The sequence below is a fragment of the Calidris pugnax genome, unplaced genomic scaffold, assembly GCF_001431845.1.
Source record: "Calidris pugnax isolate Ruff unplaced genomic scaffold, ASM143184v1 scaffold14, whole genome shotgun sequence".
Lineage (NCBI taxonomy): Eukaryota > Metazoa > Chordata > Aves > Charadriiformes > Scolopacidae > Calidris > Calidris pugnax.
Window position 1 is genome coordinate 1,995,490 of NW_015090793.1, and position 15,747 is coordinate 2,011,236.

Genomic DNA, 15,747 nt, shown 5'->3' on the forward strand with positions numbered 1-15,747 from the left:
GTAACTAAGAAGCTTCTTTATGAAATATTAAAAGTATGTTTTGTTCTCTAGCTAATCCTCCTGACATCGTAAACTGTCTATGCTCCAAAGATGTCCCTGTCCATAAATATTGAACACATGCTCCTAATGTATTTGCTAAACCATTTGGCACTGTCACTTCATAAAAGACATTAACTATTAACATAGCTTTACATCGTAAAGAGGACAAAAAAAAAAATCCTGTGGCTCTTTTCTGAGTAATTTTCTCATTTGTGTCTGGACAAAAGAACAAAGCACCAGAATGACTCCATTTGTGTTTACTACCATAGTGCAATTTAAAAAGAATGTATCAATTATCCTGGAAAGCTTATAGGTATGCCACGTAGAGAGAATGGCACACAGCTGCACCAAAACATACAGAAGGAATTATCAAGCAAGCATACAAGCAAGATGTAGTTGTTTGGTAGAAAAGATCTAAAGCTCTCTAACAAAAACCCCTATACCTTTGCCTCCCCTAATAATAAAAACCAGGATTATGATGATTCATATTGGTATATATATGACATGAATAACTTGTGCTCAAAACAGAAGCCTGGTTCTTACCCTCAGTACACTGCCACTGCTACGAGACAATACAAACCTCATTCCTGAGCTCCTTGCAGAAAAGCCAACTATTCTATTGGGTGATGCTCAATGTAATAAACCAAAATGCAATATTGTTGAAAAACTGATTGTGATCACAATTAGTAAAATTACAACATTTCATTCAAGCACCCAGTCTGTTCAAATTGACTGCAATTATCTATTAATAAATTACAAACACCCCATATTTTCCCATTACATTTTGCAAATCACTATCCTTAAAGCAGGTAATTCCGTAAAAAGGAGGATTAATTACTCCATTCTGGTTTTAGCCTAGATTGCTGTCATAGAACTCCTAAGGCGATGGTATATTATTTTACCTTTGTCTTTGGAATCAGCTGAAAACGTGGATTATGTCCAACAGTTTCTGAAGTACAAGACTAAAAGACTAAACTACAACCTTAAGAAATGTAGATCAGAAATTGAAGGACTGCTTTCCCCAATTTGCAGAATGAATAAGGGACCAACATTACAAGATGAGAAAGCACCATAAGCTAAAAATCAGAGCATTAACACTGAGAGCTACAACATGGGGTGCATTATAGCTACTGAAGCAAGCAGAAACAACATGGCATGCATGTAATATAGGCATTAAAGTAATGCTGTAGCCTTTTTGACCAACCAGCCTGCAAGACTGGGATTTGTCTCTCCCACCTCCAGGCCCCTACAGCTGAGCTCATCAGCCCAGGCTCCAGGCTTTAGGGTCAGTGGGTGCAGCACCCACACGACTCATTTTTGGAAGTCTACTTGAAGATGAGAATAATCATAACTTAGAAGCGCCCTTCTTCACCCCTGAGTAGAAAGGGGAATTCAGGGCAACTTGGCGTAGGAGTTCACATTGCAGAGATCCTCACTCACTCAGATAAACTGCACCACCAGTACGAGGGGAGAGGAACAGGTATGTAGTGACTGAATACACATATTCAATGAGTGACAATAAAAAGAGGGAAAGGACAATAAAAAACACGGTAAGTGCATCTGTATGTTCACCTCCAAACAGCAAACGAGTCAGAAGGTCCAGCTTAAAACTACAAGAAATGAGAAGAATTGGGATAATCTAAATAGGGATTAGGAATCCTCATTGCTAACAGGTAGAGGCTGATTTGAGCCCTTCACAGAAATGCCTATCACCCTTTCAATCGTCTTTTGCAGAAGGAGCCACTACGGATGCCTTTGTGGTCCATCTACTATCCTCATCCTGGAAGAAGGAAAAGATAACTCAGAAGGTGAAGCTTATTGACCGTTTTGTTAATGGACATCTATTTTATTCACTGCAATGCTCTACCTCCTTAGAGAGAGAGAACATAGAAACTGTGAGGAAAGAAGCAGCAGCAAGAGAGACATTTGTGCTAACTGCATAAGAATATTAAAAAACTTTAGCCCCTGGATACACACTCAAACTAAGAAATGAATTCTGTTTTATGGTTTTTGAAATAATCCAGTTATAAACATAATCCTATCCAAAGTTTTGCAAGAATATTTATCTTTCTAAATCATTACATATCTACAAATAATCCAGCATTAGTTTTTTCAAACTAGCTCGATATTCACTGTCCCTGAAATAAATTAATACTAAAACGAGTTAAAAAAAAATGTTTGATCCTGTTCTTCTTAATATTCACATGATGGTTTTCAGGATAAGTCTTCTCAAAGCCTGAGTTGCTATATAGTTATAAAAGCAAGGACTAAGGTGCAATTTACAGACATAAGTATCCCAATTATCAAGGAAATACAGGAAATAATAATGCTGTTGGTTACCTTTTAAGAAAGAAAACTACTTCCATTGTCCTGTAACTTTTCCTTTTTGGCTTCTACAGATTTTATAGTTGCATTATACTGCCTGTAACCTGACTTGCCAGGAGCTAACAGTAAGACTGAACAAACAAAATCTGCTCTGTCCTCACATCAGACCTTTTTATCAAATTCAGCTGAAGAACAGATGACCTTTAACAGCAGCATGTTTCTGTCAAACAGCCCTGACTGGCCTTTCAACAACATCAGGAGAGTTTCTCTGCTCTACCCAGTGGTCCTTCCAATTGCAGCTACGTGGTATCTTTCTGGCAGCACTACAAACTGTCACTCTTTAGCCTCTGATTCAGGTGTTTCTGAAATATGCTGCCACACAGCAATGCTGGCACCCACTAGGGACTCTCTTTTTAGGACAAAAGCTACCCCTTTGAAAGCAGAATGTGTTCAGCAATAGCACAATACAGCCTTTCAACATTTTCTTGTACAGAGAAAAGTTTCCTTTTACTTAATAAGCCACAGAGAGGCAAAACTAGATGTTTGGGTGGATTGGAAAACTTGGATGCACAAGGCCCAGATGGAGCTGGGACTTCTACAGGTGAAGCAATATGAAATATGAAGATTTTCAGTTCCCACAAACAGCTATTTAACACAATTCAAATACGTATGGCAGTGCAGTCATATGTGTAAACAGATACAATCTAAAACAAAAATAAAGGGCAGATACTCAAAACAATATTCAAAGGTTTGGTTGATGATAAATGTAATAAATGCGATGTAATAGCACTGAACTCTTACTCTTCTAAAGCCTGAAGCATATTCCCAGATTCTTCAAAGGACAGAATATCGATGATTTGGTCATTCATAATATCTTCACTAAAGAGATCACCTGAATTAAACTGAGAATGCTCCAGTTTGTGATTTTGGTTGAGTTCATGATGTATCTCCTAAAAAAATAAAAGGTAAGCTTCAGATTATGAAAAAAATATACACTAAGATAACTCTGGGTGAGAAGGTTCCTACTTGTCATCAAACTGTACAGCTGGAAAGGGTATAAAGAAATTGTGCAATTCAGATACATATCTGAATATGTCTCTGAATACAGGCTGGACAGAGAATGGATTGAGAACAGGACTTAGACCTGTTGGAGCAAGTCCAGAGGAGGGAAACAAAGATGACGAGAGGGCTGGAGCACTTATGTTGTGAAGACAAGCTGAGAGAGTTGGGGTTGTTCAGCCTGGAGAAGAAAAGGCTCCAGGGAGACCTTATAGCACCCTTCCAATGCCTAAAGGGGGCCTACAAGAGAGATGGGGAGGGACTCTTTATGAGGGAGTATAGTGACAGGATTTGGGGTAACAGTTTTAAACTGAAAAAGGCTAGATTTCGGTTACATATTAGGAAGAGATTCTTTCCTGTGAGGGTGGAGAGACACCGGAACAGGTTGCCCAGGGAAGTTGTGGATGCCCCATCCCTGGAGGTGTTCAAGACCAGGCTGGATGGGGCTTTGAGCAACCTGGTCTGGTGGGAGGTGTCCCTGCCCATGGTAGGGGGGTTGGAAAAAGATATCTTTAAGGTTTGCCTCCAACCCAAACCATTCTATGATCTGAAATCAAATATACTCTTTTTGGTTCAGGCTGAACCGATCTGGAATACAAATAAAGAAAATAATAGAGAAAACAGAGGACTCTACATCAACTTCAGTAAGCCTTCTAGGAGGTTATCATCTTCTTTAAACTTTCTAGGCCAACTTTTTTTTTAAATTATCATTGCGTGCAAATTGTATGTGGCAAGATTACAGTATTATGAGGCGAACAACATGAAAAACTAATTCTATGAATGTTGGAAGTGACTCAGTTACTTCACAGTTCAGTGAGACCCTTGAGACTGAGGGCTAATAAAATTACTGTACAAAAAAACCACGATGAACATCTGATGCTAAGACCAAACTGGCCCTTTTTAATGATTTTATTACCACAGCTTTTCCTGTATAAAGAAACAAGGCACGCCCTTTTCATTTAAAGGGATTATTTTTTCAGACCTAAAAGTTGTAAAATTTTTTGATGCAGATGTAATTTTCAACTGCAGAAAATAAGGTTGGAAGTGATTTGTGAGCTCCTCCGGCCATTCCAGAGGGATGAGCATTCCACCACCGTCCAAGAAGAGGAGGGGTGCAAACCTCTTACAGGACTGCTCCAATCTCTGTAATGTTCTGATCGAGGTCTCTAGCTCCCTGCCATTGAAGTTGCCCCACTTTACATAAATACATAAATAATTAATAGAAGCAAGGGCTGGAACTTGGGCCAATTTGATGAATATTTATCAGACTCTGTATTTTCTCCCTCCGTCCCACTACGTACTGAAATACCAGCTCCAAATTGGCACAGCTTGTATAAAGAACACTGAAAATGCTCCATCCCCAAACCCAACTGTTTTGCTTAATCACTCAAGAGATTAAGGCACGTCCAAGGAACTAAGCGACCTACATTCAAATCCCTATTCCTGATAATCAGAAATACAGTTTGGACCCAAGTCTGTTGTGCTCGAGGTGAGTGGTCTACTCAACTGGGCAACTGCTTATAACCCACAGACATCCTGCCTCTCATTTTGAGGGATAGAGAGAAGGAAGGGAGGAAACACGAAAAGAAACTAATAGCCAAAAGGGTAATTTCCCTCCAGTCTGAAGCTGACATCCAGGTACTGACAGCGGTTCTTTTGATCAGATTATCATTCTTACACTCCCCTCTAAACCTAATTGCGCTAAAGATTAGAGGTTGTGGAGATTACATTAACCTGCAAAACAAATCCATCACTTGGTGGCTTTTTGTCTTCAACTCTTTAGACAACCTGTATTAGTTAGGAAGTTATATCATCAGATAAGATCAATGAAAAAAATTCAAATAAAATACTGTCCAGACAGTATGACTCACCTCGTTTTTACTACGGAAACTCCATTTTAATATTTGGGTTCGGTAAACAATACAAAAAATAGCACTTGTCAATACAAGGGAAACAAAAAAAGCAATGAAGAACCCAGAAGCATGGATGGCAAGGCTGTACGAAATCTGAAATTAAAAGACCATATTATTAAAGCCACATTTTAAATATATATAAAGATCAGACACAAAGATTAGAACTGTAAGCAACATAGTAAATTATTTTTAAATGGCTTCACACAATTTTAAGCTCAGCATTGTTATAATTACTACATTTTTATTAATCTTTTCAAACAAGTGTCTATTTTCCATAGGTTTTCAAGTCAGCATGCTTCATTATGATCAGCTAGTCCAAATTGCTGTGTAGGTCCAAGCAACAGAACTCCCACAGATTGAACTGTAGGTGCTGTGACTTTTGGGTGTCCTGTACTTAACAGCCTATTTTGCAGTGTTGCCAAATTCTCCTAAGTCTTGCTGAAAGCGATGGCATTTCATATTGCTTAGAGGGTCTGAAAAATCAGTCTAATGTTGGCTACTTTAAGTTAACGGCCATTTCTCCATTCAATAAAACTGAATAACCATATTAGGGAAAAAGCACCAATAGGAGTTCACAAGTATGTAACTGGTAGTTGACAAAACCACCCAATTTGTGTGCACCTTTGCAGTTTCTGCATAAACCTGAGTCAGAAAAGAATAGCAGGAACACCAGCACTGTGAGCCAGCTAACAACTTTGTAGGCCATTCACTTTAGCTCTTAATTTAATCTTCAAATTGAATTGCATTAAAAATTAATTTTTCCTTCATGCTCCATGTAGCAAAAGTTAGTTCAGTGTTTGTTTGGTTCTTTGAGATCTTTGGATAAAAACACAGCACAGCTATTGGTATAATGTTTCACCACAAACTAATCACTCTGCTGGGGCTAGGGTGTAAATAATTAACATGCTGCTTGCAAGCTGGGCTTGGTCACCTCTTGGAGCAGAAACCTGAGAGCATTCCATGGTCCTAACAGTAATGCTGCATAGGAAGTGATAATCAAACGCAGTCCGCAGTTTGTAAAGGATTTATTCCAGTTTAACAGCAGAATTTTATCCTTTTACTACCTAGTTTTTCTCCCTCTGATGTTTTGTACACTGAAAATCTGTCATGTCATTAACTGAAAGGAACTGCTTCACATCAGACTTTGCTGTTTCACAGACCCAGCTCCTCAAAGCTGCTGGAGATGCTCAGTGCTCAGTGATTTCACCATGATTTCAGCTGAGTTAGGCAATGATGATGCCCTTGATGTATAAAAATCATGAAGATGTTAATACATGCTATTATTTGGCACTTTCACAGTTCCAAGAAGATCCAAGGTTTACTTCACGGTATTGTACATGCAGAATCAACAGTTTCTCTGACTGACAGAGGTATGCTTGGTTTGGTTTTTTTGTTTTTGTTTTTAATGTGCTTAGTCTAAAATAATGAAACCCTTGAAGTTCTTTGAGGTTCACTAAAATGTTTTGGGACTAAGTATTTCTCTGCATAAGCCAGCCATGTACTGAATTCCTTCTAATACCTTTTAATATCTTCCAGTTCTAAACGGAAACAAGAAAGAAAAGGAGAAGCAACACATTAATTTCTCAGTTCCGTGTGCAATTACCAACACATTGTCTGAATGGTTTTTTCTTAATGTAGCTTCCTACTACTTTGACCAATTACTTCTCTTATGCTCCCTTTTACCATGGCCAGCTGCTAAAGGCATCCATCACACCTACATGAGCATCAGTACCAGATCTCTCCTCCTCTGACTCTGCACTATTGCCCCCCAGTTCCTTGCCATGAGCTCGGTTAATGAGCTCACTGTGCATCAAAGTATCTTAATCTTTAAATTTATTTGAAGGATGACTACGAAAATATCCAGTAACTCCCTTCCCTAACCCAGTGTTTACTCCCTTCACGGATCAAAAGGGTTTAGCTTATATCCCTTGATCAGTCACAGAGCCAACTAATATCATGTGTGACATGGAAAAAACGCAACTTCTCTGAAATCAAACTGCTTTCCCCAGGTTCTCTGGTTGCACTAGCTGGTCAAGAGGGAATCACAGAAGGGGTCTCCTTGAGCTTTGCCACACCGAGGCTCTGCCTGAGGTCCCCTTGCTTTTGAGGAACAGGAGGTGCTGTAGGTAATACTTGCTGCTTTGGAACCACTTCATTTTTCCTGAATTCACTCTTATTTGTCCAATTTCCAAAACACTCTGTGAAATTCAGGGATCTCTCTAGGCTTCTGGGGAAAGCAGAATCTGGTGAAGCTATAGCTTCAGTGAAGCTAAAATGACACTGGTTAAGTTTTGATGGAGAAAAAGTGCTAACTAGGGAATGACGCTTTGCTTTCTAAGTAAAGTGAAAGGTAAGACCTACGGCAGGACAGTCAGTCTGCATCAGGGCAGGTAGTTCTGTCAAAGGCTAAGCTCTGATTGAGAAAAACAAACAGGGAATTATCCGTGCTTTTAAACGTAAAGAAAATGGGTTTTTGAAGGAGAGTCCGTGTCATTGGGGGGCTGTAAACCCAAGCAGGAGGGTACAGCAGCTGCCTAACAGCACCTGAAAGCATCACAGCAGATGCTGTGGGGCAGGTGCCAGAGACCCTGCACAAGCCATGGCACAGGACCAGTGTCGGCACCGCAGGTTGAACTTCAAACCACTGACCGACTACTCAAAACCCACACCCTACACTAACTTCTTAAGCAATCCCAAGAGTGGGAAGAGGCATTACAGGCCCAAGCTTCTTTCAAGAACTGCTGTGCTCCCACTGATTTGAAGGATGCTGAGTGAAGCAAGCCTGGTAAAAATCTGATCATAGTAATTACTACATCCATCCCATGCAATGTGCATAGATGGGAGAACTTCCCTCTGTCCTTTTCACTACAGCTTCCTACTCTGCATCAAAACCACCCAGCCACAGGCAGAGGCAGGCAGTACTCACAGCCCCTGAAGGCCTGTGGGAAGACATCTGGCATGGACACTCAGATGAGCAACACCTGTATTTTTTCATAACACACAAAACCACCTTGTCACAGGCAACCAAACACTTTCTTCCAGTGGGGCAGAAGAGAAAAACCACAGGGTTTGTAAAACTTGAAATAACAGCACAGTAGCCAAGTGTGCAAGCAAACCATGTGAAAGCTGATGGGACCAACTGCCATGAATCAAAATTAATTCTTCTCTTTTCTTTCCCCTAAGTCAACCTCTAGTATCCACTTACTCACATATGTGTGGTGGTTTCACCACACTCATGAACAGGTTTAAATAATCAGTTTTCATAAATAAAATCTGAGATTGAGAGCATTTATGGCAGCTAAAGTTGTTAGATGAAATATAATACATCACACCTTTTCAGCTGATCATAATTTCTTGCACAAACTGATTTCACTCTGGAACACCTTATGTTTGGCCACAGCCCAAAGGCAAATATTATGCATGTGAAACATGATGTGTTCCATAATTTCCAAGCTTTATTTTTCAAAAATTAACATTATTCTCCACACACATTTTTAACAAAATGACATTAGTAAGTTCAAATGAAGCTGAACCAACTTTACCTAAACTGTGGAATGGTCCCAAAGAACTTGTTGAGGTCCAACTATCAAGTTCAAGTTGGAAAAAAAAAATAAAATATCTCACTATAAAGGTTTTAAGTATAGTAATAGATTGCAGGAATTTTCATGGTGGGCTGAGACCAATGTAGCTTACAGCCTTAGTTTAGACATCACCAACTGCTGCAGATCAATTCACATTGAACTCCATAGAAAACTACTAAAGCTACTTTCCTAAGCCAGTCTTAAAGATATAAGCCGTGCAGTAGCTGTCTAAGAGTTTCCGTAAAATATATTTATTTTAGTTCCAAACATAATTCTTAGCTATACAAACATCCAATCCTTTTAAATCTTACTAGATCTTCATCCAGGAACAATGAGCTCTCTAGCTCATGCATAGTTTTACTTCATATCATGTTTAATTCTTGCTTTCATTTTAACAGAATAGGCACTTGATCTTCAATTATGAGAAAGCCAAGTCTGGACTTATATCTATTACACAATAGAAGCTAAAGGGGCAAGAGATCACAAATAATCCACAAGAAAGCCACAATTCCTTAAAAAGGCAATTCCTTTGCAACTCAGCAGCGTGTCAAGGAAATTAGGGGTTGGGGGAGAAAAAACAAGTTTGAAGAGATTACTCTAGCAATGAAACTGAATTCCCCCACTGCAGTGGGGAATTCTCTGATAAAAATTATCTAGAAGAATAACACTCTTGGCTGCAATCAATGTAGTTTTGAAGGTTTATTTGGCCTCTTAGAAACCACGTTAATTCAGAAGCCAAGAACTGGAAGTCATATTAGAAGGATGAGTAGAAGGTAATCAAAAACTATGCTTCTCTCACTGCAGTATCATTTCTCAGGGTCCCCACACAGCCATGTCTTGATTTGCGTATCAGCATAATACAGAAACCTCTTCTCAATAGGTGAAGAATAACTATAACTCCACCCTTTTGGAAAGACAAAAAGATTTCTCATGGTGGCTTTACACAGGAGCAGGTGAACATATGATGTGCCTGGATAATTCTTTAAATGAAAAAAACACGACTAGAAATATAATGGAAGTTTGTAGATATTCCTTATTAAATATTGTTGCTTTAAGACAACAAAGACTCCCTCTCTTGAGTCCAGTTTTCTCCCTCTTAAATATTAGAGAAGGCAGAACGTGTGTATGATTAATAGGCAGTAGCAGAGCGATGAGATACAAGTACTGAAGTACATCCTCTGCTCCTAGGATTTAGTTTAGATTGTCCATAAGTTTAAGCAGGAGAGTCAATATAATACCAAATAACAGAATTTACCTTGGTCTTTTCTTCTTCAGTTATGGTGAACGATGCTGTCAATGATATGAGATCCGTTTTATTCTGAGAGAGATATAAAAATATTATATGTATTTAAAAATGAGCAATATCCACTGGCAAGCGGCCCAGAGTCTCTAGAAAAGCTTCTCCTTACAAGATAAGCTATACTTCTCATTAAGCTTAAAGCTGAAATAAATCTGATAGGAAAACGCAGTGTAGTTACGGGTAACACTAACATGGAAGCAGCTGCTCTGTGGGATACACTTCCCCTTCTAAACAACACAGAGGCATATTCCAGTGCTCACAGAATTACATTTTTCTGTTCCTATAAAATCTGGGTTGATTGAAACACACAGAAAAGGAGCCAAAATCATTGTATACATCCAAAGTCAGTATATATACTTTCTTGTTTCTACTCTTAAGATTCCCTGTTTGTTGAAGTCTTGCTCTCTACCACTATAGTACCACTCTCATTTACACTGAACACTTTTTCCTCTAAAACAAAGGAGATAGATCTGCAGGTTCTAATTACATGCAATTATGAAAAACACAGAAAAAATACCAAGACGTATTTAAAAATCAGAATATTTTACTTGGGAAGAAATCGCTTGTCCTGCATCCTTAGTCCTGCCTCCTACTCAAAGCTGGGCTACCTGCAGTATTAGATCTGTTTTCTCAGAGCCTGGTGTAACCGAGTTCTCAAAAATCACCAAGGATGTAGATTCTTCAGCTTCTCTGAAAAATCTGATTCAGAGCTGTCATACTAAAAAAGTGTCTTCCTTATGACCAAGCAAATTTTCCTTTGCTGCAACTTGTCCTTTTCTTAAACAAAATTATTTTCTGATAAAAATACAGCAAAACTTTCAACCTCTCACAGACTACAGGAATACACACATAAATATGTGGAACACCATTATTACTAGGATACAGGGATAAACTAGAGAGAAATACAAAAAGTAGGAAGAAACAGGAAAACACAAAAACATACTTCACCGATTTCAGAAAGTCTAGGATTTTCTAAGCTATGAAGAACTAATTTATTTATAAATTCATAGTAAACAATCAGAGAACATAAGAACTTCATTTTATTATATACAGGCCCTATGGCTTAGGCAGACAAGAACCACTTTGGAGACATTTTACAAAAAATTGTGAAGAGCAAAATAAAATTGTAAAGGAAATACCTGTGAAGAACTCCGGAATGTTAGCTTCACAGGTAGTGTCAAAACCCTGCCATCCCACATTTCCTTTGCATCAAGAAGTGCAGAGTAGTTGATTGCAAAGTACTCTCCACCTGTTAGAGAAAAAAAAAAGCCCAACTGTGTAAATTAAGCAGGTGAGGTACATCTACCAGCTCAATAGTAGCCTCCAAGTAATTGTGTGTCTGGATTTTCTTAAATAGAACAGTAGCTACATTGCCTTGAAAACAACCCAGTAGAGTTGCACATCTTTTTTTACACAAGCAGACTTGGTGTACATCTCTGAAGGGTTGAACACCCAGCTGAGCTCAACTGCAGTTACAGATGTTTGCAAAATTTGAAAAACAAGTTCGACATGAATAAAACATCTCAGGAGCTTTTTAGGTTCCCCTTTAGACTGTGCTTCCTCACCAGCAAAAGTGCTCTCCTAGGAGCCAAGCTGCAGTAAGCTCACAGTGCTGACTTCAAGGGAATTCAGCAGAAGAGGCAGCCAGAGACGACCAGGCACACTCCAGAGAGAAGAAATATGGATAGATCTGCTCGTTCCCAGGAAATTGTCTCAAAGATCCCTGGGGAAGGCTTAGGACAGCACTGGAGCTTTTCCTTTCCAACACAGCAGATGTTCCACATCCAGAGTAGACAGTTCCCGGCCACAGGAGCCCAGCAAAATCCTTTGTATCTGCTGCCTCTAAGAACTCAAGCAGATTTGGCCCAGAATCTGGAAACTGCATTAAATGATGCCTCAAGCTACTGAAAAGCAGCTGCTTTGACTGATACTAAAACTCAATATGAGATATTGTCGCAGTTTGGGCTGGGTTGGCCAATGACACGACCAGGCACACTCCAGAGAGAAGAAATATGGATAGATCTGCTCGTTCCCAGGAAATTGTCTCAAAGATCCCTGGGGAAGGCTTAGGACAGCACTGGAGCTTTTCCTTTCCAACACAGCAGATGTTCCACATCCAGAGTAGACAGTTCCCGGCCACAGGAGCCCAGCAAAATCCTTTGTATCTGCTGCCTCTAAGAACTCAAGCAGATTTGGCCCAGAATCTGGAAACTGCATTAAATGATGCCTCAAGCTACTGAAAAGCAGCTGCTTTGACTGATACTAAAACTCAATATGAGATATTGTCGCAGTTTGGGCTGGGTTGGCCAATGACAAGACAACAGATGCTCACCCCCACTTCTCACTCCAAGGAGAGGAAGGAAAGAGACAGATTTATGAGTGTAGAAAGAACCAAACTACTTCAATGGAATATTAATAATAAAAAGGAAAAAATGCAATAAATACAATATATAAAAATATATACAAAACTGTATCAAGCTCCCAGGGAGATGTCACTGGCAGGCACCGGGGAAGTCCCAGACTGGACTCAGTGACAGATAGAAACTGGATACCAGATCCAGGAACCCACAGATTGGGATCAAAAGCAGAAGAACAGGCAGGCAGAGCCCTCCTTGAGCACAAGTCAATGAAGAAAGAAGAGATGCTGTAAACCCCTCACTTTTATACTGAGCATGGGCAGATGGGATAGCATACCCCACTGGTCAGTTTGGGTCACCTGCTCTGTTCCCCACCTCTCCACAGGTGTGACCCCTCTACGGGGAAACATTTTTCACAAAGCCCAGCCTTGTAATTGGCACCACTACTCGTAGTGCTGTTATTAGCAATGGAGTCTGGCTATTCATTTGCAATCAGACAGCAGCCCCGGGTCCCCCTATTTCCCTCTCCTATTTGGAAATCTTTCACCAGTAAAAGAGTAGCATAGCCCTAGGTACTTCAACCATAAACAGATATTACCGAACACTTCTGAAGCCCCAAGAGAAATATCATGACTCTCAAAAGCAAGTGGCTAATTTTCTATGTGCTTGTGCTTATGCTTAGGAAAAGGGAGATAAAAACTGGATACCAGATCCAGGAACCCACAGATTGGGATCAAAAGCAGAAGAACAGGCAGGCAGAGCCCTCCTTGAGCACAAGTCAATGAAGAAAGAAGAGATGCTGTAAACCCCTCACTTTTATACTGAGCATGGGCAGATGGGATAGCATACCCCACTGGTCAGTTTGGGTCACCTGCTCTGTTCCCCACCTCTCCACAGGTGTGACCCCTCTACGGGGAAACATTTTTCACAAAGCCCAGCCTTGTAATTGGCACCACTACTCGTAGTGCTGTTATTAGCAATGGAGTCTGGCTATTCATTTGCAATCAGACAGCAGCCCCGGGTCCCCCTATTTCCCTCTCCCATACCCCACTGGTCAGTTTGAGTCACCTGCTCTGTTCCCCACCTCTCCACAGGTGTGACCCCTCTACGGGGAAACATTTTTCACAAAGCCCAGCCTTGTAATTGGCACCACTACTCGTAGTGCTGTTATTAGCAATGGAGTCTGGCTATTCATTTGCAATCAGACAGCAGCCCCGGGTCCCCCTATTTCCCTCTCCTATTTGGAAATCTTTCACCAGTAAAAGAGTAGCATAGCCCTAGGTACTTCAACCATAAACAGATATTACCGAACACTTCTGAAGCCCCAAGAGAAATATCATGACTCTCAAAAGCAAGTGGCTAATTTTCTATGTGCTTGTGCTTATGCTTAGGAAAAGGGAGATAAAGAAAGGAAGAAAGGTGAAATTTTATGAATGTGCAATGATCCAACTGCTACCAAAGGAACAGACTGGCTCCAAGAGTGGAACGGGTTTATCTCTCTATTACTTGCTTTGATTTTATAATTTGCTCAGTTTGGAGAGAACAGATACTGAGAAGAGCTGCCTTATTTCTGATGAATAATCTTTCCTGCTTGCATGGCCTTTTGCAATTCCAATGTACCTCAATACCTCAGCAAGCTGATCTGTCACGCTTGGCTCGGGAAAGAAGACTCATCAGGTTGATAAAAATGGCTTGTGCAGCAGCTTTTAAAAATATCCAAAATGAACAAATACTGTCATGAAAGATTCTGTTTCATTTTGATGGCAGTGACTTTTGCAGAGTACAGGGGCTCACTTCTGTGACTGGGAGATCAAAAGCAGTTCAAAGGTAGGAGCCAAAATGTGAGTTAATAGAACTGTAAACTGCAGCACAAAACCTTTCCCAGAGTTTTTCAGCTGTATTAACTGATAGTCAAAGAATTTATACCACCATAAATAAATAAAATTAAAAAAAAAAATTGTCATGATTTGAACAGATGCTTTTCCACATGTGTAAGCAGATGTATTTCCCTGCAGATTTTCTTACCTTGCAAGAATCTTTTCCTGTAAATCTGTATACCATCTGTCGTCTTATTACCACTGTTTTTTTGAACATCTAGACCAGTGATATTGTCCAGGAGGATAAGGTCTGTAATGTTTGTTGAGAACAGCATGTTGGTGTTATTAATCAGAAGTGTAATGTATGCAGTTTGAGGGTCATGTTCAACATCCACCTGAAAAGAGAAATATTAATGGTGCAAAATAGCTGTGTGTGCATCCTAACAGCAAAATTCATACTCCTGATTACTAATAAAAGTTCATTATATGCATAAACTCATTTTCTGAAGTCATTCTGAGTGACCTGCAAATGGCACTACACTCAGTTTGATCCCAACCTCACGAGGAGATTTTAATTGTCTGTATGTCAAGCTGTTGCTTGGAGACAAAGGGACAGAAAACCAGAAGTTGGAAATCCAGCTCACACAGAGCCAGAAGTGAAAACAAGAACCTGAATATCCTCATCGATACCTCATACAACACAGAACTGGATCACAACTTCACAACCAGAGTCTGGAAAATTCTGAACTTTGAACTTCTGTACCACAAGGATGTTTCTCCCCTGCTGTGGAGATCTTCAAGACCCGCCTGGATGGAGTCCTGAGTAATGTGCTCTAGACGTTCCTGCTTTAGCAGGGGAGTTGGACCAGATGATCTCTAGAGGTCCCTTCCAACTCTGACAATTCCGTGATTCCATGATTCTTTTGCAAGCTGCCCAATGCAAATTCATTCTCTCCATGCAGTTTTGGTCTCCATCTCCCTGTTTTCACAGCAGCCACATTCTTCAAAGGGTGCTGGCTGCCTCCATTTGCCCTTCACATGGGAGAGCTGATGGAGCCACCAGCAGACCTGGAGTTCATGGCTCTACGTCCAATTAGTGGTGAAGTTCATAAACTAATTACCAATTAGCTCATGCGATTTTATTAATTTATTCCATTAGGCCATTAACTCTTATTGAATAATTACATCCTCTAAATGAAATTACTTCTAGCATAGAGTTGCTTACTGACCTCTCACCTTTCAAATCGCCTTCTCCTATAACTCATATTAAACCAGAATTGTCTAAAACTTTATCAGGTGTGTAATATGCTGGCCTATAGTATAGCTGTGATGGTATATGAGGCTTCTAATAATGAC

General features: G+C 40.0%; 1 protein-coding gene across 4 annotated transcripts in view; it reads right to left on the reverse strand.

The window, feature by feature from the left end:
- The window catches only part of EVC2 (Ellis van Creveld syndrome 2), a 74,735-nt gene that overhangs the window by 46,375 nt on the left and 12,613 nt on the right, over positions 1-15,747 (reverse strand). For all 4 annotated transcript variants that reach the window (XM_014936075.1, XM_014936074.1, XM_014936072.1 and 1 more), the window contains 5 exons: positions 14,600-14,786; positions 11,357-11,466; positions 10,173-10,235; positions 5,295-5,429; positions 3,166-3,314 (listed from right to left, as the gene is read on the reverse strand). In XM_014936075.1, coding sequence (XP_014791561.1) covers positions 3,166-3,314; positions 5,295-5,429; positions 10,173-10,235; positions 11,357-11,466; positions 14,600-14,786 — 644 coding nt within the window. The remainder of the gene's footprint in view (positions 1-3,165; positions 3,315-5,294; positions 5,430-10,172; positions 10,236-11,356; positions 11,467-14,599; positions 14,787-15,747) is intronic.